This window comes from Colius striatus, chromosome 3, assembly GCF_028858725.1.
Source record: "Colius striatus isolate bColStr4 chromosome 3, bColStr4.1.hap1, whole genome shotgun sequence".
NCBI lineage: Eukaryota > Metazoa > Chordata > Aves > Coliiformes > Coliidae > Colius > Colius striatus.
In genome coordinates this window covers 85,454,939-85,481,535 of record NC_084761.1, presented here as the reverse complement: position 1 = coordinate 85,481,535, position 26,597 = coordinate 85,454,939, and the positions used below count along the sequence as shown (strand labels likewise).

At 38.0% G+C, this 26,597-nt stretch overlaps 1 protein-coding gene across 1 annotated transcript; it reads right to left on the bottom strand.

Moving 5' to 3' along the window:
- Positions 1-342: 342 nt before the first annotated feature.
- CLNK (cytokine dependent hematopoietic cell linker) lies at positions 343-24,905 on the bottom strand. The gene is made up of 14 exons (XM_061993215.1): positions 24,758-24,905; positions 22,931-23,010; positions 22,590-22,626; positions 19,674-19,702; positions 19,311-19,330; positions 17,802-17,930; positions 13,978-14,005; positions 10,503-10,521; positions 9,322-9,391; positions 8,187-8,209; positions 6,357-6,490; positions 5,901-5,978; positions 5,613-5,768; positions 343-489 (listed from the first exon to the last, which is right to left on the bottom strand). The coding sequence occupies exons 1-14, from the start codon at positions 24,903-24,905 to the stop codon at positions 343-345; spliced, it is 1,098 nt and encodes a 365-aa protein (XP_061849199.1).
- Positions 24,906-26,597: the final 1,692 nt, after the last annotated feature.

The window sequence follows — 26,597 nt, the reverse complement described above, 5'->3', positions numbered from 1 at the left end:
TCTGGTTCTCCAGACTAAACAGCCCCAGTTCCCACAGCCTTTCCTTGTATGAAAGTTCCAGTCCTCTGATCGTCTTGGTGGCCCTGCGCTGGACTCTCCAGAACTTCTCTTCTTGAGCTGAGGAGCCCAACTGGAGAAAAGTATTTTGGTGTAGCATTTAGAATCCTTCAGAGTATGATGAGTATTATGGGGTAAAAGTATCATTACTTTTACAAAAGTATCATACTTTATGGTAAATTTACTGTAATGAGTATTATCAGGAGCTCCTCACTTGACTAATTCAATCTTTGTGAAATTTTAAATAATTGTTTTCTTTACATCTGTACAAACTAATGGGTGATGTTAAGGCAGAAAACATCTTTTGTGTGGCTTGAATGGATACGTGAGGTAGCATTGTTCTCTCTGGATTCCTGATTTATCCTTTCCGTCTATGAGTGTGATGGGCACATATTTGTAGAAGTCAATGATCTCTTTCACAGAATTAAATTTCTGAGGGGAAAAAGAAAAATTGTCATCAGTAGCTGAAATTGCTAGAGAGTTTTGTCTCTTAACATTGAAAGACTTCCAAATGACAGTGTTAAAAATAGCTACTATTTTGCATAGAATTGTGATCAGATCAGATGAAAGCAATCAAAAGGAAAAACATCAGATTTTAATCCTCTTACTTCCTTTGCATGTCTCTGTCTTGTGTAGGAGAAAACAGATGGCTGCTTAAGGCAAAAGGAGGGCATGTCAAAGCCCTGAGAATAAAGTGTCACCTGAAAAAGTTTATGATGACAGGTTTTTAAAATATGAGGCAACTATAATAATTGCTAACTCTACCCTGTCAAAAATTAGGCTTAATTAGCAGCAAATGATACTTTACACTGCCATTGTACCTTTAAAATTCCTGTTCAGCTTACTGAGAAAGCTATTGTAAAATCCCTTTAAAGTATGGAACATTAAGGGTCTCAGCAGGGTTTTAGTCTTGTTCTCTGGTGTTCAAAACAATGACATATTTCAAGCCTCTTCCTAAAATGTAAAAAGATGTGGTTTGAAATTCCTGAACTGATCAAACAGCAATGGAAGCTCATCCAAGGTATTTATCCTCATCTGTCCTGATGGGAGTCTCTTAATCCTGCTGTTCAAACTGTTAGCAGTCCTTCAATTTAAATAGTTCTTTCTCCTCTGTGTAACTTCCAAGGTCTCTTCACACCACTAAGCTGTCATCACACCACTGTTTGTCGTTTTGAGCTGTTCTTTGGCCTCACTGGTGTTAAATCACTAGAACTGTAAGCAATAATGCAAGCTTACTGTGACATTTAATTCATACCCTGTATCTATACTATATCACATGTTCTGTAAGCATGGATGTTTGTTGCATATGTGATGGTATCTCATGGTAGTTTTAGTCATCTCCACCTGATCCAAACCTAGTGTGGAGCCTGATTAAATCAGTGATTTAATTGGAAAATTCAAGAGAATCTGATTAAATCTGTGATTTGGTGAAGTTCTTCCTTTAATAGTCAAAGATGCAAATGATTTCATCTCAAAACCAGTGTGCCAATTTTTTTAAGTTTTGTTTTGATAATTTTTACTTGTATGTGTTTGTTCAACTTTACTGTTTTGTCTTTGCCTTATGTTTGAGGTCACCGTTGCTGCTAGCAATCTAAGCAAAACTGTGGTTTGTATTTCATGCCCCACCAAAGTAATCATAACTTTTAAAATTCTAAACTTACTCTTTATCAGCACCATTTCTTCTGCTGTTTTCTAATGTGGATTGGGTTTTTGTTTTAATTGGTTCTAAAGTTAAAAATTCTTACATCTACTGTTAAAATTTAACTTCACTTGGCTAATGTCACATTATTTGTCACTGCACCTTTAAGCTGTAGCTCTTTGGTTGTGAGGGAAACATGTCTCAGATGTTACTTAGATCTTTTTTGCTATTTTATTTCATCCTGTACCTTTATTTGAGTTAGTGAGATTTGAAGGTTAAGCTCTGAGTCTCTTCGTGGTTGCTAGAACGTGAAGTTGACTTAGACATCATAGTGATGAGCACTGATGGTTCACTGTCTGAAGAGACTGCAGCTCTGCTGTCACAGGAATATCCTATCTGCTAGTCTCCAGACTATTCTGGGGAGATAGGAATAAGGTCTCAAGGGTTGCTCATGAAAGGTGTAGTTTGGAATTGTGTCTGGATGGTGGTAGGAATCTTGACTATATATTTCACATCTTGAATGAGAACAGTTCATCCTTCAATTGCCACTTAAGCTGTGGACAAGATGTTTACCTTGTAAACATCTCAGCTGAAAATATTAGCATCCCTTGACAGATCTTCACTGTGTCCATTTTCCCGGTGGTAACATCTGTGTAACGCTGTCAGTGGAAGGCATTCTGGAGGTGCTCCATCCACTCTGACAAGTCAGGCCAGTTTAATGACTGATGAAGGCAAATGGAGGTAATCTGTTTGACTGACTTAGGAATGAACTGCGTTGAAATTATGTGATTTGTGTGACCAGTGGTTTGAAATGAAGGTTAGCTGCAAATGGTGGTAAGGGAGCCCTGAGGATGGGGAAATACCTGCAGCCAGAACAGCGAGATCCAATGATACATGTTGGGTTGCGCTCTAAGCTTTTGTGTAAAACACGTACTGAGTTGAAAAGGAGCCTAACTCTGCTGTGGAAGTCTAGGTATTGCATTGTGAGTTGGGCCTGGTGCTGCAGGCATGCTAAAACCATTTTTTTTGGTGTGTGACAGACCAAGTTTTGCAAAGGACATAAAAATATTTCAATTTTGTGCCATGATCAGCTTTAAATGTGAGCAAGGTTTTGATTTCTTTATCTTCAAAGAACTGTTAAGTGAAAAGACAGTGTTAACAGGTGTCTGGATCTTTAACATTGAAAACTGACTAGAGGAAGGCAACAGCCATGTGAAGGGTGCTCAGGACAGCAGTTTTGAATGTAAATGCCTAAATTTCAAGTATGTTCCATTCAGGGATCTAATCTTTATAGCTTTGTGATTTGGCCTTTAGTGAGCTCTATATAATAAATATGTATGTAAATGTGAATATCTATGGCTAAATCGCTAGCAAAAGATACAGCTGCACTAACAGAGTTTGTGGTGGAGTTTTTTTTACCTCTGCTTGTATTAATTCTATTCCAGCTTGATAATAATTTAGCTGCATGGAACTTCAGTTACTTCTAATATAAACAGAAGTCAGATCGACACCCCTGCCCTACACAAATACACCACAGAAAATCTGTAAGGCTAAACCTTTGAGTAAAATCACCTGTTTGTTGTTGTTTAGGTTTCTTTGGCAGGTGAAAATAGAATATTCAGGTAATCTAGGTAAAGCAGATGGTGTAAGAAAGGGCTTGCCTGGGGAGGAACAATGCAGAGTGCTCTGCAAAGCATTTTAACAGGCATTGTAATATAGAGGCAGCAATTTTGCTGTAATTCACAGCCTTACAAATTGTTTTCACCGTCCTGAGATAAGATCCTTAAATGAGCTGCAGAAGTTGAGGTGACTATTTTCAAGAAAGAGCATTTTTTGAGAAATCCTCAAAAAGCTGTTAGTAAGGTTGATGCCACTGATTATTGCACATTATTGCATGTGAGCAGCCTGGTCAAGTGGAAGGTGTCCCTGCCTATGTCAGGGGCTTGGGAACTAGATAATCTTTAAGGTCCTTTCCAACCCAAACCACTACGTGTTTCTATGTGCTTCGTTCCCAGTTAATTCTGTTTTAATGTATGCTGCTGCAAATAGTGCATAGGAGTAGGAGGCTGTCTTATCTAGGCAGAGCTGACTAGCAAAACAATTCTTTCTGTTGTAGTTGATCTGGGAGAGGATTTCTGAGTTAAAGACAAATGATAATATTAAAAAGTCTTGATTGTCATCAGTCAAAATGACAAATCACAACGTGTTGTGATTATGGTTTAGTCCTGGTAGAGCCAAATCTAAGATACATTGTTGGATGTTACCTAGATGCTCAAAGTCCTTATTCTGGAATTGTAGCTTTCCAATTTGTAGTCAGTCCAGACCCACTGTTTAAGATAGATACTTTCTGTGCACAACTGAGAGCATACAGCTGACTCATACATTTTGATATTTCCTGAGATGGAAGGGATTGTGTTCTCTTTCCTGTTAGTTCAGTAAAAACTGTTCATGTATTGTTCAGGTAATTTTCTAGTTGCCTTAGTAATTAAATCTATTTAAATTATGAAAGTTTAGCTTTGTTGTTACTCTGCAGTGCACCACACACATAGTAAGTACATTATCCTGTAGTGTACCATATTTCAGTTCTCTTATTTTAGTAATTTTATTTTATTTTAGATTTTTTTTTTTTTATCAAGGCCATTACAGGATGACTAAACAACATAAGAACCACAAAAAACTAAACTTGCTTTCTCTTAAATCATAGTAAAGCTCCATGAAATTATGTAGGAAGTTCAGTTCAGAAATGTAGCCAATGTTTTACATAAGACTGATGGTTCACTACAGCAGTGCCAGAATGGTGGTACCTGCAGTATGGTTCTGGGTTTGTTCTACCCTTTTCTTCCCAAACTGTTTCAGTGTTCTTGAACAATGAAGAATAGATTTTTCTCTCATTATTAAACCAATGTACCTGAAAAACAACTTGCCAGACCTTGCCCCTCATCTCTGAAAGCTCATGAATCTTATCCCGCATTTTTTAATAAGAATCCAACTGTAAATCTTGGACCTGCCAGGTATGTTAGCCTGAGTCAGTTTTGATTTCAGGTTTTTTTGAAGTCTATGTGTAGGAAAGATAAGTTTTGAAAGTATTGACATGCATGAAAACAACATTATTGAAGATTCAGCTACAGAGGCTTTAACACTTCACCATCTTTGGTTTACATAGCTAAGAACCCTCATAGTAGGTTGTTGCTTTGCTTCTTTTTTTTGCTGTGTGTCTGAGCATTCGTTCCTTTAATTGTTTTTTTTTGTATTACAAATGACTGTTTCAATTTTAACTTTTTATTTTCTTGGATGAAAGACATGCAGATACAGTATTTGTTATTTAACCATATAGGTAGAATAAGAATTGCAGTCTTATGAATATAATTGAATTATCTAAAGGGATTTTTCAGTTGAAATTTACCATATCTGAAATATTGATTATCTATGACAACTTTTGTCCTATTTCCTCACTTAAACCCCATCATATTAATTACTCTTTGATGTATGAGAAAGAGACAATAAGAGATATTATGCAGCAATAACAGCCACAGGTCATGCTGTCAGATGTGTGGAATATTATAGATTAAAATATATCTGCTTATAACAAATTAAATGTGCTGAAATACATAGAAGTTGCAACAGGAAGGCTTTTCTTTCCCCCTTACTTTGCAGATGTTACAGTACATAGAAGTACTTAGGAAATTTTCACATCAAAATCTGATTTTGTGTGTGGTATGTAAAATTCAGTTTTGAGTTAGTATCTTGAAGTTGCTTGAAACTTTTGAGACTTACTTGAAATGACAGTATTATAAAAGAAACTTTAGTGAAACAGCTGGTTTATGTGGGAGAGTTTGCAACTAATCTTTATTATTAAGAACACGTGAAGTGTGACATAAACCCAAAATGCTATAATATTAGATGAGATTATACTTACATCATCTCCTCTGAGCCCTGTTCCCAGCATGTACTGTTGACTCTCTTCCAGAAAGCGTACTTTAATGTTGTATACTCTTCTTCCATAATAGACAACCAAAACGTATGGCTCGGCATTTGATTTCTTTGAACAATCTCTAACCAGGAATGTCTCATCCTGTATGACACAGATTTAAATTGCAGATTGTATGGTTAGTGCACAACAAAATTTGTAAGCTGTCACAGACAGTTGACAGATGTTTCCTCCAAGAGTTTTTTTGCCCTAGGTTTTGAGATCAATTTTACTTACAGTGTTTTCCTGTAGCAGTGCCTTTTCTGCTTCATGACGATCGTAGTGTCCAATGTACCATTCATATTTGTTTAAATCCTTAATTTTAAGATGACATGATAAGTGAAGAGAAATTAGCCACATCTGCCAGAAGCAAAAGGCACTGAAAACAGATTATATCTAATGTGCATTAAAAGCTAGTTTTGCACAGCTTATAAAAATAGTTGTAATGCATCTGTATTGAGAAATCCGCTTAGGAATTCTGAATCAAGTAAGACATTAAATTCTTATCCATTATTTCAAGAGCTCCTATTGGATGGTTTTCAAGGGTGCTGAATATCCACTACTTTCAGACCACTTAACTTCTTGGTGGGAATGTTTTCAGTAAACAGCAGTTTTTGGGGTTGTGCATGTGCCATGTAGCGATAGTCCTGTTTTCTAAACCCCTGTCTCTGTGGGAAGCAAAGCTTTCTTTACCTGTTCAGAGGGTTGAGTAAGAGGCTGCATTTCCCATTTTACGTGTGTGGGTTTTGACTTATTTTTGCATGCTGTGTACGGTGCAGGAGGTGGTGACCTCTTCACTGACAAGTTCTCTGCCTTTGACATGGACCCTGTAAAGGTAAATTCGGAAGGAAAAAGGCTGTGTTTTTTAAACTGTAAGTTATAGTTTCATTTTACCCTATCAGTTTTACTTAGTGATTCTAAGAATAGCATTTATAGTTTAAAAATACAGTATTGTGATATTAACCTTTAAAATTTAAGGCTGTAATTTATGAGTGGTCTTGTGCTGATGCAGCTCCATTGAGTTTAGATTCACGCCCCAAGAGATTTAACACAGTAATTTCCTGTGTTTTCTTAACTGACATCCATCTGCCAGTTTCTTGTGCTTATAGCAAAATACAAAAGATAAACTATTAATAAAATAGCAAGTGCTAAATAAAATAATAAATGTAGGACAAATGTAGTGGTTGATTCTGTTCTACTTTCACCTTCTGAGCCCCTTTCACTTGTGTTGGATCAGAGCTGCTGTTACGTTAGATCATACAGAAGCCACTTATCCTATTGCCAGGTAGCATGGTTTCTCCCAGGCTGTTGAAAACGTTAAAGGATTTGGAGGGTCTGCCATACTGATGAATTTCAGTCTGTTCTGTGACTTGTTTCAATTCTAGGGCCAAGAAATTGTTCTTGCATTAAGAGAAAGATGAAGGTGGCAATCCTGGGCCATGTGTTCCTGCTGCATTCTTCCCTGCTGAGAAGGCAGCCGACGTAGCTTACATAGCTGAAAACTGCCTTCCCAAAGCAAATGTGATTCGGTATTTGTAGATGGAGAGCTGCCTTTTCCCAGCAAGACCCACCACGCCACATCACTGGAGAGCTGCGTGAACTCAGGGGATGAAGTGGGAACACAAAGCTTGGGGTGATGTGGAGGCTCAGGCTGAGCCTAGTTAGGACGCAGCCTAAAAAAAGCAAGGGCCTGCTTTCAATGTGTAGGTCAAATGCAGTTTGCAGGTACATGACATAGGGGGAAAGAATGATTAATTGAAGATAAACCCCATCGTATCCTGCTCTACAACAGAAAGCATTTTTGTTTGCTTCATGCAGTGATGATGGGAGAATTGACCTAGAGTTTGTTGTAGGAGTAAATGAGAAAAATGTGATTATCAATGGCTTCCGTCCTTTCCTTCTAGTTGCTGCCTCTTGTGACAATACTGTTTGCCAAAGCAGTATTTCATTATGTTTTATCTATTGTTCATGCTTTTATCAGTTTATTATTTTTCTGTCCATACATAGCAAATGACAGAATTTTAAGGAATTTTCTTTGGAAGACGTTCTTTTATGGAAGAATAGTAGTTTTCACCGTGCTTCACTGTTTCCTGCATACATGTACCATGTTCTGTTTTATAATAGCATTACATTTGTTTTTAAGAAAGTAAACAACATCCACTGATCTCAGTGGACAGACTGCCATAACCTTCAGCAGCCAATCAGTCCAGTCACAGTCAGAAATGAAATCACTTTTCAAAGGGCCTGGGACTAGGCTGCTACATTTTGTTACTGCAATCAATTTGGGTTATCGGAATATTACTGTGTCCCCATTTAGCTTATTGTATCCTGATTTTCGCAGTTGTTTTCACACTGCATTTTTGGTGGCTATCCCCAGGTGCTTGATTTTTAGAAAGGAACCTCACAACTAGGACCACGTTTGCTTTGTGACTGGTGCTGCCTACGTTCTGCGGAATTGTTCTTTGGTATGACTTAAACCGTGGGACAGGAAGTGGAAAATTCAAAGGAATCTCTGGTTCTTACCTGAACTGCAAACCATTTTAGAGCTAGGAAAAAGCAAGGAATGAAAGTAACATCAGAAAAACATTGGTTAGTGGCAATATTTAAATAAGAGTCAAATCAGAGAGCAATGCATGCATGTGCTGCCTCAGAATACCCCTTTCTCTGCTGATTGCAGCTTTTGGCCTTCCTAGGTTTTGGGTGGTAATTTTGTATTTAGAGTCTTTTGATGGATTTCTCTTCTATTAATTTCACTAGTTGCTTGTTTAAGTTTTTTACTATCCACAAGAGTATTTGACAAAAGTCTCACATTTTAGCTGCATATGTAGTGTGCCTGTTCCCTGCTAACTTCACCTTGATGTTGCCAGACCATCTATAGGAAGACCCACGGAGCAGTCGTTCCCTGCCCTTTCTGATTTTCTAGACTGCTGCTGAGTACCCAGCTGGTGTTGTGCTGGTGATCAGAATGGTTACACTGGGAAGGGCACCAACCAAATAACAGAGCCACTGATGTCAGACAAGAAACAAAATACTAGGGGTCACAAATATTGTTACATTTACTCCAATAATTTTATCTTGGAGAAACACCACCACAAGGCTAGATGAGAGATTCAGTAGTTGTCTAGGAAAGATGTTAAGTCACTCATATACTTCCTATACTTTGTCCTATGCTTTTGGGTTTTGTTGACTACTTTAGGAGGATATAGTTTTAAAGACACGTGTAGAAATGAAATATTTATGTAGGTTAGAAAAGAAAAAGGAGCAATTGTGGCAGATTTCTGTGGCCTTTGAAAGGCCAGGTGTGTATTCTTTTTATATAAAAAAAGAAAATAAGGGGAAGAGAAATTGCTGAGGCTGGAGATGGCAGAGCTTTTTTTATACAGTATATTTGATACCCTATCATGGAAAGGGAGGCAAAAACCTAATACAGTAGTGTGCTATTAAAGATAAAAATTGAATGTGTAATTACAATAGCTTGAAAGCAATTCCCAAAGATGGTTTTTTGTCATGCATCAGTGCAAAACATAATATATCACCACGCAGCATCAGGAAGTGATACTATCTTGCTTTTATTGCATAGTGAAGTATAATTTTCTAGGGCAGAATGTTTAGTCCTTGAAACAGCCAGTAAAAACTCGTTAAGTTTTTGTATTCCTACCTGGCTTCAGGATGATGCTTTGGTTTATACTGTTGTGCTTGAAAAGATATTTCAGGTTTCTTCTCCAAATCTGCAACAATTAATAAAAAGAATAAGAACTTACTGTTTCCTCTCATGTATAACTTTAACAGTATCTAGCAACTACTGTGAAACAAATTCACTAAATTAATATATGGGGTGGAGGCCATTCAATAGAAAAACCTGTTAGCCTGCCATGAGACTGGATTAAATGAATCAGCTGATGATTTCAGTGGGAAACATTTCTACTAGTACTGAATGGTGAACGTTACAGGTTTTGCTGATGCTAAATATGGTTTAATGTAATGGTAAATAATGTAGAATGCTGTTCTAGAAGTACATGGAGGGTTCATAACTCCTTTTTATAGGACAGAGTAGATAGAAGTTGAGTGTATTAATGCAGTCAATACTATTTCTAGTTGAAACTCTGGAAATTGTGCCTTAGTCTATGAAAAAAAAAAATGCCAGAGAAAATTACAAACTCATTAACACAAAGATGTAAACAGCATAAAAATCACATAGCCTGTATGTACCTTCAGAGTATTTCAAAGTAACATTTTTTCATGGACCTTCATGCACACATACAGCGAGTCGCTTAAGCTATTTTTTCGAAACTGTGCATACATCTGAACAGGTGACATGTTTTAAAACACTTTATTTTTCTTCAGTTTTCTTTTTTAGCTTTAAAAATCTAAAGCTTTTAAAAAACTTTCATTGAAAAGTCTCACCCTTAAGTCATAGGGGAGGAGCAAGATGTTATCTTTAAAGATCAGATAAATCCAATCTTTTTGGGGTAGCCTCTCATTTTTTTAGGCTCCAGTTCTCTTTATTTTCCCCAGAACCTTAAGACTTGGATTTGCTCAGAACAAATGTGATACTCTGGTTCCCCAAGCAGCTGTAGTTAATGCCAAGGTAAATTTCTTCTTCCCTCAGCTCTTCCACAACAGATGAGGTCACTCTAAATCTCTGTTGTCAGCAGACGTTTACCTGGGGGATGTCTCTCTCTCATTCAATTATAGAGCCAGATGGCCTGATGCTATGTAGCCAGATAGATGTCACATTCCTGTACGAATTACTTCAGCTGGAATTTTAATGATAGAGTATTTCATTCTTTGAATGTGAAGGAAAGGCAACAAATTTATGAAATCTTATTAAATACTAACCTTGTCCTCTTCCAGGTGCCTGTAGAAAATGATAACATTGTAAATATTTTTCTTTTAATTACCAACTTGAACTTGCCCCAACAGACCCGACTATCTTTTAACTTTAAAACAATTTACAAACATTCGATCATTAACACCAAAATGACATTCTGTCATTTTGTCAGAAAGTCAGGCTGAATGCTGATCTCAGTCCCCTGGCAAAATGAGAACTGAATTTTTAGGGATATAAGTGGACATACAGTTTAATGCAATCTTCATCATTTCATGATGACTATTGTCCATCAGTTTAACTTACAATATGGTTTTCCTTCACTGATCTTGTAAGAAGTCAAGAGATTGATTTTGATTGACGGGAAGTACACCATCCAAATATTAAAATCAGTGATTTCCTTTCAGGTTCCTTTACTGGCAGTAAATTATTTTTACGGTCATGGCAGATACTTCATTCAAAATCAGTGTGTGGAGTATCATAATTCATTACATTATGTTACAAAGAAATGAATGATGGGTATCTAGAGACCAGAGTTTGAATCGTGACTTTTCACTGCATTTCTGTTTTGTTTGCTAATTTGATACACACGAGACTATAATACATAAATATTAATGAGAAGAGTATTTTATTCTTTGTAGATGTTTCACTTTGAGTCATCCTTACAAGTTACTTCCCCTATGTTATTTACTTGTTACTTAAAAATTCATAGTCTCACTGAAGTCAGAAGGGACCTAGGCAGGTTTCTAGTCCAAGGTCTGGCTTAAAGCATGGTGAAGTGTGAGATAGGACCTGGGCTCAGAGGTTTGACCAACTGGGTCTCACGAACCTCTAGAACATAGATTTCACAGTCTTTCTTGGCAGCCCGTTCCAACACCCTCATAAATACCTTCATAATTAATTTTTCTTCCTTATTTGTGGTTGACACTTCCCTCATTTCAAGATGATTGTCTCTTGTACTTCAACTGTGCACTCTATAAAGTGCCATACTCTGCCTTCTTGATGGTCATCTCTTAGGCAGTGCCGGGCTGCTGTTGGGTCCCCTTAGAGCCATGGCTGCCCCAGATGAAGGGGCACATCCCCATCGGTCTCTTTTCATAGAATAGGAGCTGCACACCCTGATTGTACTGCTGACCCTCTGCTCACCCACTTCTCTCTGTTGGCTGCAGCCTTCTACAGTGCTCCAGGTGTTACCTAATGAATGGTGAGTAAAAGGAAATAGTCCCTTCCCTTAGTCTTTAGGCTATGCAGCTGTTAGAGCTCCACACACTGTTAACTTTTATGGTCAGCAAAGGCACGCTAGTGGCTCTTGTTGAGCCTTTGGTCCCCAGGTCCTTTCGAGCAGATCTGCTGTCAATGGAGTTTGTCTGTCCTGGGGCAGGATTTTGCATTTGTCATTTCCAATTTCAAGAGGCTCTTCTTGAGCCTTTCCTATACCCTATCTGGGTCCTGGTGAAGGGCAGTCCTGCTCTTAAACCTATTGGCCCAGCATTTGGTGTCCAAAACCCCAACAAGAGCACATTCTGTCTCCTCTTCTAGGTCACACTGAAACTACTTATGTCTTTATGTGAGTGGGAATTGATCTAAATTAAATTTTATCTTTTCTATGTTATGAGATATGCAATATTTCTCCTTAAGACGTAGCCAAACTAAGAGCCTGTTAGAAGCTGCAGTATTTGTACAGCTGTATGGTGCCCAGCCAGAAATATTAATTACAGATGTAAGATATTTATTGTTCTTGGGAGTATCTGCTTATTTGGTTTGTAATGAGTCAGTATCTAAATCAAGACAAAGCTTTTTTTGTTGAAATATCTTTCTTGCCAATATACAATTTTTAAGCATTAAATGTTAATTGCAAATTTACAGTCAAACCATGTTTTATAGTAATCTTAAATGAAACTTAGAGTTTCTAACAATTTGGAGGAGGGAGGTTTGGGACAGCCTCCTGGTCAGAACTGCGGAGGAGAAAAACTCAAAGGATGTGAAGGTTAGAGTTAGACGAGTCTTTAGATTTGTGCTGCAGCTTGCTGTGGTAGGAAACGTCTGGGCTTAATTAGTAGAGAGATTCCTTCCCTCTGTTGCCTTGCAATAAGATAAAAAAACCCACCCAGTACAGTAGAATTGTGTTAGTGCAGTAAGTAGAACACAATGTCATAAATGATAACCTATCTTTGAATTTTATGACTGTCCTTTCCCACTCTGTTATTAATATGGACTGTACCTCTTCATACATCTTCCAGGGAAACACTTGTCATAAGTAAACCCCTTCATTGCTAAACCCCTTCCTTCTATTTCATTGGCCCAGGTAGAAAGTGAAGGAACTTGTTAAAAACTTTGGAACAGAAACTGGGATCTGAAGAAAAAAAAATAATCCTTTGCCTTTAGCAGTGTCTGTGCAAAAGTTCCTGCTTTCAGCTTTGTATGTACCTGTAAGTGCATTGCCAGCATCCCCTCTCTCAGCTCCTGCCCTCTGCACACGGCCAGCTGATCTGAGGACCACTGGTACTGGGGCCGTGCTGAGAGAGGTGGTCAGTTTGGAGGTGTAGGGAGGGAGGACAGAGCACTTTCAGCCTCTCTCAAGACAGGGGAGTCTCAGAACTACTGCGTCGGCGTTACCTGGTTGAGAGCACAGATCTGCGTACCTGGAGCTGCCCGTGGTGGACCTTTGCAGACCGGCTGTGAGGAAGATGGGTTGTGAGCTGTAGGATGGGGCTAGTGGGACATGAATGGGGGCTTACAGGGCTGCTCTGGCTCAGATGGTTAATGGACACAGCAGTGCGATCTTGGGCAGGTATCCTGCACTTCATGGGGGCTCTGAGGGTGGCTCTGGTCCCTGTCCTCCTGGGGAAGACAACAAGGGCTTGGTCTGGGGGAAGCTGTAAGACCATGCAGGCACCTTAGCAGCAGCTTGGTGACCCCCTCAGTTGTTGCTGGTGTTATTTTGCAGGAAAATCTGCAATTGTTCTGAGGCCTCTCTTGTGACAGGCCCTAGGGAAGGGGAGAGGGGAGCTGGGGATAAGTAGGTGAGGTTCATTCTGAATATAAATTCTATAAAATAAATTTATTTATAAAAGAAATTTTGATTTATTGAAAAGAGTCAGCTTATTTTTAAAATAGCCTTGTATTTACATGACAGTAATCCTATTACACTCTATTGACCTTATTGTTTCAGTTTTCTGCTTTTAAAAATCTATGTGGAATCCCTGTTCCTCAGAGTGAGTACGGGCTTCCCCAGCACCTGGCAGTGATGGGATAAGCTTTTGTGTGAGTACTTGGGAAAGCAGCTTTGCACTGCATGTAACTTTTTCTTTCTACAAGCAACTTCAGGATCTTATTCAGAAAGTAGCAGAAAATGCTGAACACATTAAAGCAAGATACATTTATAACCTAAAGCTAACATGCTAAAATACTGTTACAGAGAAGCTAAGCAGTCAAGGATTGTACATGGTTTTTATGGTCCCAATATATACAAAGATGATTACTTACTTCATTTAGTTCCTTAACAGATAGATGTCTGGAAAAGAAAGAATTATATACAAAACACTTCATTATCATAAAATAAAAAATAATTGTGAGTACTTAAATACTTTGATTACATCACCAGTGAAAATTAGCAGCCCTTGGCAAGGGAAGGATTTTATTGCTGCTATAGAAATTCAGAGGCTGGTTGTTTTTTCACATAAATTATTTTCAGGAGAAGGTTATGGTCATCTGTAAAAAAAGAATAGTGTCCACTGAATTCATGATGGTAAATAAGAAAAGTCTCTTTAAAGGATTTATTCTAGGAGGAGGGGAGAAGAGGTATGAATGATTTCTTCAACACTTTTCATCTCATGCCAAAAAGTCTTAATATGAACTTTAAAGTCAGCTATAAATGGAAGTAAATTCCTTGATGACTGAAGAGTTTATAAAATGAAATACTGACAGAAGCAGAATGGAAATTGTAGAGGGAAGGAGGTGTAAACCAGGAGAAGAGGAATGGAGAACTAAATCCTCATGATCCTGATTCAAGTAAGTGTTTAGATGTTTTTCTGCCTTCTGATATGCCTGATCAACAGGAGTAGCTTCCTTTCATGAGAAAGTTCTTCAGAAAATATTCTCCCCCCAAAAATGGACAATGTGTTGAGTCTGACATCTTTTGTTAGGTGTCTTGGGTATGATGAACACTCATGCTTTTTAGAAGCATGTATCTCATAATGAAAAAGATATAGGAGCAGTTTTTAGAAGTTATTTAGCAACATAGAGTATGGATAAGCATCTAGTAGATTTTTTGAAGGCTTCAGGATTTAGTCCCTGCTTAGCTTACTTCCTGGACTGGGAAAATATGACAGTGAGTTATTTTGCTAAATCAGCCACAGAGAATGCAAAAGACAGACATGGGGGCTATTTTTAAACACTTGTTGAGGGAGAAGGAGTCTCTTCCTTGCACTTATGCTGAAAACAGTGTGGAGGCAAGACGCAAGAACTTTGGGAATGATCTGTTAGGGGAGAATTTTGGGAAAGTAAGGAGAAAAATGAGGAACTGGTTTAGGTTTGGGTGGCTGCTTTTATATTAGCTTTTGCAGTTTGTTAGCTTGGTCTCCAAGGTCTCTATTTGACACGCAAAAGCCTGTTTTCAGGATGTGGGGTGCATAAAATAATAGAATAGAATCATAGAATGGTAGAAGATGGAAGGGACCTTTAGAGATCATCTAGTCCAACCTCCCTGCAGAAACAGGTTCACCTAGATCAGGTCACATAGGAACATGTCCAGGCAGGTCTTGAAGACCTCCAAGGAAGGTGTTCCTCCAAGGTCTTCCTCCAAGGAAGTCCTACAAGACTCCACAACCCCTCTGGGCAGCCTGTGCCAGGGCTCCCTCACCCTCACAGTGAAATAGTTTTTTCTTATGAAGTGGAACTTTTTGTGTTCCAGGTTCATCCCATTACCCCTTGTCCTGTTACTAGCTACAATAGAAAAAAGGGATGTCCCAACCTCCTGACACCCACCCTTTAGATATTTGTAAATGTTAATAAGATCTCCCCTCAGTCTCCTCTTCTCCAGACTAAACAGCCCCAGTTCCTGCAGCCTTTCCTCATATGAAAGATGCTCCAGTCCCCTGAATGGTGAAGTTAAGCCATAATATATGTGTGCTTGCAGGGCCGGCCATCACTGTAAGGGGATGTGCCACTCACTTGGCCTGCTTGCCACAGGCATGTAGAAGTTTGTCCCACCAAAGTTTCTAAGATCCAGGATCCTGCGCATGCCTACTTGGTGTTTTGTTTTTCTTTTTCTTAATGAGACTATTTATGGAATCTATAAATAATGATGTGTTTAAATTTTAAGTCTTCCAGATCTTGTTGGAAAACAGAACTGGTGCTGTTAAATCATGTCTGCAGTTTGACAGCTTTGCTTACAGTCTGGCAGATGATGGCTATTCACTGAACTCCTCCACACTGCCACTCACACGTATGTTTTCTCCTTGCAAAGCTGGGACTGGACTGAATGTGGGTGACAAATATTTTGAGTGAAGTGCTTTTGCGGGAAATTTGTGAAGTGCTTTCCTCAGAATACGTGTGGTCTTAGTCTGTGACACTTCTGTCTTACTCATGTGATTAAAAAAGCTGGTATAATAAAATAACCACCAACAAACTATTAGTAATATTTTGGTATCTCTAAATGGGATGAAAAGTGGAGTTTGGTAGTTATGGGTTTTGCTGCCAACTTTTACTTCTAGAAAAAGAAATGTCATTATTATATTGCAGAATTTGGCTTAATAGCTTTCAAATCCAAGGGCTTTGCATACTGATGTCTGCTGGCAACCACAGTTTATAACAGTTTTCATAGATTTCAATGCATGTGCTGCCCTATTGAGGGAGGAGGTTGATCATGGGATTTGAAACTTTGCAGCTATAGGTCAGGTCACACATCTGAATGTGAAGCTACTTCGTATTAATAAAATGTCTAAACAACCAACAGTTTTTGGAACCTAATCTGCCAGACAATGTAACAACCATTCAGGGAAAAAAAAAACAACCCATGCTTTGAGAATATATGCTTAACTTTAAGCAGAATATTATGTCATTGATTTGTAAGCTATTTTTCTCCTTCATGGGATTTGTAGTGACCTTTGTAAGATGAAGCAAAATTCCATTCTGATTGTCTGAAATTGAAACCATTTAAGGAGCAATGTGCAGGATTGACACAGTTCAGTCATACCCAGAGTTCTGGCTGCAATAGGCTTTTGTCTTTCAAGAGGCATTTGAGCATTATACCCTGTGGCCCTTGGATGTGTGTCATTCCTCTTCCCAACATCCCCATTTATGAATGCACGTTGTGGTCACTCAGAAAGGGCACATGTGCATCTGGTTACATGGCAGTGAGCAGCATAGGTAACTGCTCATCTGTCCAGGGATGAGTGTTGTATGAGAAAAGCAACCTGCCTCATAACTTGACATATTTTAGAATCACAGAATGGTAGGGGTTGGAAGGGACCTTTAGAGATCATCCAGTCCAACCCCCCTGCAGAAGCAGGTTCACCTAGATCAGGTCACATAGGAACATGTCCAGGTGGGTCTTGAAGACCTTTAAGGAAGGAGACTCCACACCCTCCTTGGGCAGCCTGGGCCAGTGCTACGTCACACTCACAGTGAAAACGTTTTGTCTCTGTTTTTCCTATGTACATGCTTGGTCATGCAGCAGGGCTCAGTGCTCCTCCATACTGCTAGGTCAGGATGCTGTGTGAACATGGATGGCAGTTGTAGGGTAGGGAAGGGAAAGATGGAAAGAATCATAGAATCATAGAATGCTAGGGTTGGAAGGGACCTTTAGAGAAAGGACAAGAAGCGACTCATAGTCTGGATTCACTGGTCTCATGGGCTGGAGCAAGACTTCTGGCTATAGATTAATGATTTATTTTGCTGAACATAACATCCATGGTATGTGGACTATATTTCTGTATCTCTGGCATGGTCAGTGTATTTCCCTATCACTTGATTGACCAAATATGCTAAGCAAGTGCAATTGTTTCCACTTAGAAGTGGTTGCAAAACCTCTAAATGGTAGTGAGAAAAAGTAGGACAAACCTTAGGCAAAGTGTTCATGAAAGCTGTGCCTACTTTTCTACTTCTTTGCTTCTCTACCATTATTTTGGCAGTTTTTCTTTAAAAAAAGTCTAGTATTGCATTACTCTAAATACCACTTCTCTCAATTATTCACAGCTGTCTAAAGAATAACTTCTTTATTAAGTAAAAGCAGAGGTGCAATGAAGTTAACTTGAGGTTTGACTGGGGAGAGTGTTTTGGTTCTCAGGGAATGAGGAATGCATCTGTACCTTGTGACTGTTGCTGATACTGGAAAGGTGTGAGCTTGGCTGAGCATTTTCGCAGGGTGAAAGAACTGGCTGCTTATCTTTGGCTCTGGAGGAAGTGGCTGATACTGCTTTGGCAGTGTCTTCAGAGGCCTAGAGGAGTAAAAGGGGAATTTGAGGAACTATTAGGGAATAAAGGAGGAACAGGGACAGTATTCAAAGTGCAAGCTCAAGAAGAAAACACTGTAATTTTCCAAGAGTGTTTCAATGCATTTATGCTAAGCTTAGTTCAGGTCCAAGAGTGTCTTGGGGGCCCTTCGGTTTGGATTTAAAAGACATTACTGTACTGTGTTATTTGCCACTTGACACTGCTTTTGTGTGCTTCACCAGTACGTGGTAAGTACAGCTTTTCAGTGTGGACACTTCAGGGTAGAGCTGGCTGTGTAGAAGGCTCAGCTAGGGAACATGCTGCCATTCAGCCACACAGGAAAAAACATTCTTCCTCCCAGAAATCTCACATCTAATAGGTGCCTAGTCTTTCTGGGCAGATGTGGGCATGCTCTGCCTGACCTCTGAGACCAGCCAGTCACGGCCTAGTTCACACTGGAAGCTGTACCACTGAGAGCTTGGGTAAAACTGCAGTACATCAATGCTGTACTGTGGACCTCTCCTTCAGCAGTGGGCTCCTGGGAAGGGCCCCTTGTGCGTTTTCATGGCACAGACCAAAACTAAGTCAGGTGAGCGAATTAACCATTCTGGTCACCATAATGCAAATGAAAGCAGCGAAATTTTGTAGAATAATGGGATGAGAATGTTCTTATTTCTGCACTTTTACAGTTTTGAGTTTGTGAAACTACACTATCCTTTCATGCTCTTAGTTGATATTTTAACTTAAGGAATAATCTCAAGATGTCTGTAATGCTAATTATATTTTAAACTCCTTTATAGCGTTTATGACAGTCAGTGTAGGTATGGAAGAAAAAGCCTGTCAGTCCTGGATGACCTTTTGGAAGAATGTCTTAATTGTAGCAGTTATTGTTTGAAGTGGGAAAGATCAAGAAGTGATGAATTCATGGAACAGAGTGTGGTCCATCTTCTGTGGGAGTAAGTAGCAATATTGCAGTTGATTTCTGTGGAAATGATTTAGACTTGCAGCAAAAAAAAAAAAAAATGGCAGAAATATTTAAGAGGCAAGAAAGTCAATATTATCATGGTGAACAGAGCCTAAGGCACCAATACAAATTGATAGATGATTATTTTTCCCAACAATTTCAATCTGGGTTGAACCAGATTCAAGATTTTTAGGCTTCTGACTTGGTTGTAGGCACAGCCAAGTTGATTTTGAAGATGCAGGGCTGAGCTCCTGCTATGAACATTTAACAGCTCGTGTTTTTTCTCCCTGATTTCATATCAGAATCTAAAAATGTCCAAACAGAGGAGGTAGTAAAGGGATGCTGGCTCACTTTCGCCTCGTTACCATGAGTGGTGCAGGTTGATATGAGCACTCATTAGTGATCTCTTAAGTGATCTTACCGTGGGGGAGGCACAGGGTCCTGGAGAGGAGAGGAAACAAAACTCTGAGTCATCTTTTCTCCTTGTTTTACCAAGAGAATGTAAAGAGTTTAGATTAAGCAGACATGCCTGTGTCAACAGTCAAAGAATTTATATAGTCTTAACAGCCCATAACATCATACTTTAATATGCCATTTTTAAACCACCGAGGGGTAAAAGACATCCACACAAACCATGAATGCAAGTAAATGAGATAGTGTAGGGCTGCAGGTGTGAGTTCTCTTACCCGTTAGTTAGTGCTAGCAAAATTGCATCCAGATTTAAAAATACACTAAATGACAAAACATCCTGTAAAAATTTGAATTGATGAGAGAATCTGCTTACCTGGGGTCCAGGTATTTTCATTCTTCCTCCTAAAAATAATTATTAATAAATGTCAATAGAGAGCTACCTATATCATTCACAAACAAAGGTATATATTCTGGTATTATTGTTGTTACTGGCCATCCAGCCTCATCCCTACTCCCTCTTTCCTCCTGGGCTCCTCCAGAACTCTAAGGTCATGTTGCTGTCCCCACAGCATTCATCCTACCTATCTATAACTTTTCCTGCTACTGAATGGGGAGCATTAATTTCTGTGAACCTAGAAGAAACTGTAAGCTTCAGAGGGTCAGTGGGAGATTGTTTGGTGTGGGCATGGAGGCAAGTCACAGCCTAGACCTGAGACAGAGGTCACTGAAGTGCGTATTTTCTGTTAGCTGTTCTGTATCTGAGGTGAGTGGGTTCTGAAAGAGGCTTATTGGAAGTGGAGTGGATTTTGTTTGATTTGTACCTTTTCCTTAAGGGTAGTTTCAAGTGCAACTGCTTCTCTCCATATAAAACACAAGACTAAAGCATACTTGGGTAATTAGGACAAAGTGTTGAGAATTTTCCTGGATAGTAGCCAGTAAATCTTTTTAATATCACTCACAAACGTTCATTTCATAAGAGACGTAACATAATCAGTTAAGCCAGGAAAAAACAATTGTTTTTGTATTTTTCAAGCTTACATTATAGAGGAAATTAAAAAATCCTCATGATACTTGATAAAACAGAGTGAACTTTGGTTTTTACCTCTGGCTTCCAGAATGAAACATTTGAAGGTGATATTTATGTAGGTCTTGTAAACTTAAATAGTGTTATGGGCTTTCTATACCTGCTTATCAGGTTGGTTGGGATGCTTTTTTGTCTGTTTTGATTTTTCTATAGAAATTTATTAAAATATTGAAGAGCAATGAAGTAAATTTGTTTGTTTGGTTTTAAATTTACCAAAACATGATTGATTATTTAAATAATTACAAGACATCTTATTAATACCCTGTCCCCCAGTCTTACTCTAATTGCACTAGATTTTGATTTTGGAAATATTTTCTTAAGTTCTACATACAGAGATCCTAACTAATGCATAAAGAGGTGCAATATATCTGAAGTTCTTCTTCAAGTAAGCCATTACAGATTGATCTGAATAAAATAATGGGAGCTTAAATGTTTAACAATTCTAGAAAGTAACTGTTGACAAAAAATTTTCTGTGCTGTTCATGCCATCTTGTGGCAAAGCCACTTAATAGCACTGGGCAAGAGAATAAATTTTAAGATGCATCTTTTCACAGAATCTTAAGGGTTGGAAAGGACCTCCAAAGATCATGTAGTCCAACTCCCCTGCCAGAGCAGGACGACCTAGAGTAGGTCACAAAGGAACTCATCCAGGTGGGTTTTGAATGTCTTTAGAGAAGGATAACAGTGTATTTATTATATAAAAATAATAGAGTCCTCTATAAGCACTATTAGCTCAGGATATACTAAAAATATGTATAAATTGCATTCTCAAACTGCAGAGTTTAATCTACCTGCCTGCACTGTCTTTGGTTCATCTTTCTGGACATCAGCATACATCTCATGGAGGTAAAACACCATGTAAATCCAACCTACTAAATCCTGGTAGAATTTGAAGCTTTACCTAAACTGACAAACTATTGGTGGGCCCTTCCCTTCCATTTCTTCAGAGTTTGAAGCTGACTTACTCGAATTTCTCTCAATCCAGTTTTTTTGCAAGCTACAGCAGGATTTTCTCACAAGGGTCAATCTAACCTTTCATTTTGCAAATTTGCTTATTTCTTAATCTGTAGGAATTATTTGGCTCTATGTTTTATTAATATAAAACATAGTGTGAACTAAAAAGGGAATAAACCCAAAATCTGTTTTGCTTGGAATTCTTTGCACTATTTTTCTGGCTGATGAACTAGAATACTTAATCTCTGAAAATCAGACACTACAGCAAACAGAAAAGAACACGTTTTTCTGGCTTGGTAATTGCATTCTTTTTTATCATATTTAGCATGTGGTTCAAAGATTTGAAAATGTTAAGAGAAAAAAATAATTCCTTGTTGAAGTTATTCAGATATTTAATCCTTCAGTAATAGACTTAATGGGATATTGCTACATCTAAAGTATATTAAACATTAAAAAGTGTTTATAAACCTACTTTAAAAATTATCATCTTAGTCAGTAAAACCATCAATTCAAGGATATTTTGAAGGAGAAGATAGCAGTCTTGCTCCAATATCACCACAAGGAACAAACCAGGACAAAGCAAAATTTACAGTACATTTGTGACTTGGGATTATAGGATTTTGAAGAAAATTTACAGTTACAGCAGTGGAGAAAAAAAGATATATGCTAGGTGATATACCATGCAATTAGCATATTCTTAGTGGGAGGACATTGTTAGATAGCTTTTGTAAGTGATTACAAAAGTAAATCCTTAATCAGGGTTGCTAAAGTTGACATTACTATTTAAAAATAGTTGTTAAGTTGTGCTTTACAATGTATTCATACAAAAGGCCTGAGAAGCATAGGGAGCCAAAAAGCATAAAATAAAGTAAAGCATAGCAGGGATACTGCAGACTTTTGGTGTGAAAGTCCAGGAGACACAGGCTTCCCTGCCCTCTACCTCTTATGTCCTTATAATTGTAGGGAAAAGGAAAACCTGATCTTTAAATTGAATACCTTTTTTATTCTCCCCCTTGAGGAACAGGGAGCTCGTGAGATAAAATATATCTCCTTCTGTAAATAATTACTTTGATGTTAGATAGTTGAAACAGTAAAGCAAAATTTACAGTATGTTTATTTTGGAAAGCAGCTGCTGCTCTGAAAACCATCTCTATTCTACCATCTGCAATCTCTGCTTGTGTACAAAAGCAAAATATGGAAGCAACAATTTCTACTTCTGATTTCAGAAACAAATAGATTTTTTTACTGTACCTATAATGCTCCTCTCTTCCAGAATGGATGCATGTTTCTGTTAATAAAACAGTAAAGATGTGATGTTAGTCATCGTCCTTGCAACCATGGCTAGGAGAAACAGCACTGCTCCAGACTGGGATGCCTCTAATACTTGGTAGATCCCCAGTCAAAGATTGAAAGCAGGTGACAAGAAGGACATTGGTGCAAACTGAAACAGTAATGGCTCACAGGAATTTGTGCGACCTTGTACAATCAAATGTTTTGTAGCTAAGACTTTTACTTAAAGTGCTTTTAGCTTTAAATGATATCACAGAAAAGGGGAAACCTGTTTGTGGATAGGGTTTAAGATCTTTACTTACGGCTAAGTATTGAGGGGACTGAGAGGAATGTGGGCTGTTCATTGGGGAAGTGGCAGCTGAAGGCCTTAAACAACGTTTGTCTGTAAAAGAGGAAGTAAAAGCAAGCCTGAGTAATTCAGTAATTCAGTGTTTTAAGAAGAAGAGGTTTCAATGTTCAGAATAGTTTTTTCAGGTCAAGTCTTACCATTTTTATGGCATTTTAGCTTTTTTTTTTCCTTTTCAGAACTCAACCGTTATTTTAGGAATTGTATTGAGGACAAAAGCATGACCCTAGTAATAGCTTTATGGTTTATGTTTGAAAACAAAAGCTTTTGTAAGCTGGTACACAGTTATGGCAGATATTTGACCTAAAATGTAAATAGATTTGTGAATTTGTTTTTCATTTGAACCTTTGTTCTTGTCAAGGCCATTGTGTTGTTCTGTTTTTGTGAGGAGTGTGTGAGAGGTGTACTCTCTAAAGAGCTTTTGAATTTTTAATTTAGCTTTAAATGAATACTGCACCCATGGCCATTTAAAAGAAATGCACAGGTTGTACACTAGCATGTGTTTTTTGCTCCTTAATTTTATATCTCAAGGACATTGTTATTTGTCTAGGAAAGCTGACAAAATGGGATGTTAGCATTGAGTTTTGCCTTTCTGAAATATTTTTTCAGACCTTTCCTCACTCTTGTAACTCACCACATTATAGTTACTGAGCACAACAGGCAAAATGCAGTTTTTTGTATAATGTGTTTTCTCTGAAATCACAAAAAAAAATGTTATCTTTTTGGTATTTCAAGACAAACTTACATAACAACAAAAGGTGATGAGTGCTGACTGAAAGTCTTTGCTACTAACCGAGATAAAAACAGTATTTGGAATTTGTTCCAGATTTCTAAATAAAATGTGCAAATGAGTCTTTCAAACATAATGTAGAATATTTGAATGTTCAGAATGTGATCTGCTGACACAGTGATAAATTTACTCACATTAAAAGCCATCTATTTGTTTAGACATCAAACTAACTCCCACAAAAATCAGTAGAAAAGTCGTTGCTGACTGATGTGAACTTGAGCAAGTTTTCCTGCATATATTGATCCTGCATTTACAGATGTGTTTTTGTTTCTAGTTTCCATGTTTCCTTGTCTAGGATTTCTAAGATTTTTTTTTTTTTTAATGATTTAAAACCTCCACAGAGTGGTGGTTTGTAATGGCTTTGAGCAATGGATAGCTGCAATGATATTTCACTTCCATAGCCAGGATATTAATTGTCTGTGTATGTCTGGCCATTAAATGTGGCTTAGAGTGGCTTTACTAAACCAAAACTTGATTAATGCCGTTATCTTGCAAGGTTAGGATTGCCTGAGAAATACACTCAAAGCTATTGCTTATTACTATTGAAAGTGGCAGAGAACACCTTTAAAAAGAATACTACAATTCTTCATCTGCAGAGTATTCTCTGGAGGAATGTTTAATGTGTTCTTTAATATGTTTTCCATTGTAAAGGTTTCTGGGCTTAAACAGCAGTGGACTTTTCTGAAACGGTTGTGAATTTGACCAGTCCTGCACATTCCCAGTGGAATGGGATCATAGAATTTCTCCTAAGAAAGTAATATTAAAATTATAAAAGCAGCATGTAATTATCATTTAACATAATCTAATGGAAATAAGGATAACTGTTGAATATGAAGGTGGAGACAAAGATCTTCTCTTGTTCCTGCCCTCCAGTGTTTTATTTTTCAGTTGAACCATTTCATCTAAAAAACTACTCACACTGAAAACCCAAAGCCTGTACTGTTCCAGTTTACCCCTAGGTCTGGCTCACTTTCCACAGACAGCAAAAGTTACCTGCATATTCAGATTCTTGCAGAGGTCTGGCTGGAAGAATTCTCAAAGCATGGATGGCCTCCAGAGTGGAAGAACTTACAATCTCATAATCATCTTCTTCTTCCTTAGATACCTTGGAGGAAGATTGTAAGTCACTCTTGCCCTTCATTGTCAAATCTTTGTTCTGGATAGAAGAGATTACAGTTAAGATCAAGATTAATTTCAGATTTGGAAATATTTGATTTACGAGAACTAAACATTTTAGTGCACTGGAAATTTTCTGATGGCAATTGAAGGGTTGGAAAGTAGTTGAAAAAAGGTTTTGAGGATCTGTGTTTTTGTTTTAGATTAATAAAATAGCCATGTGGGAGACAGTTTTGGTCTCTCTCTGAATTTGGCCTGTCAACAATCTTGAAAATATACTAAGTGTTTCTTTTTATGATCATTGCAGACATTTTAAAATGTGCCTTTCATGAAAATATTATGCATGTGGCATTTGTATTGTACTGACTGTTTACATATGTTACTTGCAAAAATATCTTAACTAGCTGATCACAAACGTAGTGCTTTAATGTTTTGGGGAATTTATGCTAACAAATGTGCAGTTCAAGTGAATGCAATAGCAAGTATGTGTTGAACAGCTGAGTGTGACTCATGATGTCTCTGGACGTGTCTATACACTTGTGCTAGATGTATTCAACATTATTTTCTGGAGTCCTTCTTCACCATTTGTAGTCAGTCTTTACAAGCTGGAATGTAACTGCTGGCTTCGTTCAGGAGGGGGCATGCACAGACAGCACAGAGCTGAGTAAACTCAGCTGAGGGCACCCAGGGTCTTTTTAAGTCACATTATGCTACCAGAGACTGTACAGGTACATCCACACACTTGGATCTTCCCTGATGTTTGATTTAATCTCTTCTTGAACTCACTAGTAATGGGGAATCAATAGCTTCCTGAGGTGTCTTCTTCCACTATTTAACTGTCCTTTCAGTTCATGCTTTTTCTCTGGAGTGGTACAAATTAAATCAATTTGGTTTGTCCTCCAATGACACAAAAAAAGTTAAAACTATCCACTTTATTTTAGCCTTTGTTATGCTCAACACCTATAATTATATCTTCTTTTAGTCTTCTCACCAAGTGTGAACAATTACTTAAAGCTTTCCCGAGACATCAGCCAACTTAAAAGATTTTGAACCTCATGTGCTCTGTTACTTTTCTTTGAACTCTCCAGGTTTTACACATCTTTATTACAATATCAAGCAGACCTCCAAGAAGTGTTCTTGACAGTACATTTCAGGATGAGGTTTGCCTTTTTTCTAACAGTACATTAAAAAATAGCATCACACCCTAGACAGACTCCTGCCAGGAGATCTGGGTATGCAGGCTCTTCTGCTGCAGAACTCTTTGCAGCTCAGTAGTAGACTACTGCCAGCTAGGTGGATATTTTTAAAATTGATTGTGCAAACAGTTGACACATTGTCATCTAGAGTAGGTTTCCAGGTTTGTAGTCGTGAGAATGTCTTCTGGGAAATGTCAAAGACCTAACCAAGATATATCACATCTAAAAACAAGATATATCACATCTACTGTTTGCTTTCTCATTATGGTCATATGTCTGCCAAGAAGGAAACAACTTTGGTCTGATGAGTTGATGAGATGTTCTTCATATTCACATTAGCATTTTTTTAGGTAATGAGACTTCTTATTTCCAAAATATGCATTCAGACTGACTTTGTTTAATAGTGTTTCCAGGTATCCAATGAACCCTCAGATCTGCTTGCTTACTTGTAAGAAATTGAGATAACCACTGTTCTTCACCATTACTTTAGGAAAGCAGGACTCCTTGGAGAGTTCCTAAAG

Bases quoted from the DNA above. Each gene is read 5' to 3' on its own strand.
- CLNK (XM_061993215.1), bottom strand. From the start codon at position 24,905: ATGAAGGGCAAGAGTGACTTACAATCTTCCTCCAAGGTATCTAAGGAA. The intron at 8,210-9,321 runs GTAGGAATACAA...GCTTTTTCCTAG, and splicing joins AAGCATCATCCTGAAGCCAG to CTCTAAAATGGTTTGCAGTT. The intron at 5,769-5,900 runs GTAAGTAAAATT...TGTGTCATACAG, and splicing joins CACTGCTACAGGAAAACACT to GATGAGACATTCCTGGTTAG.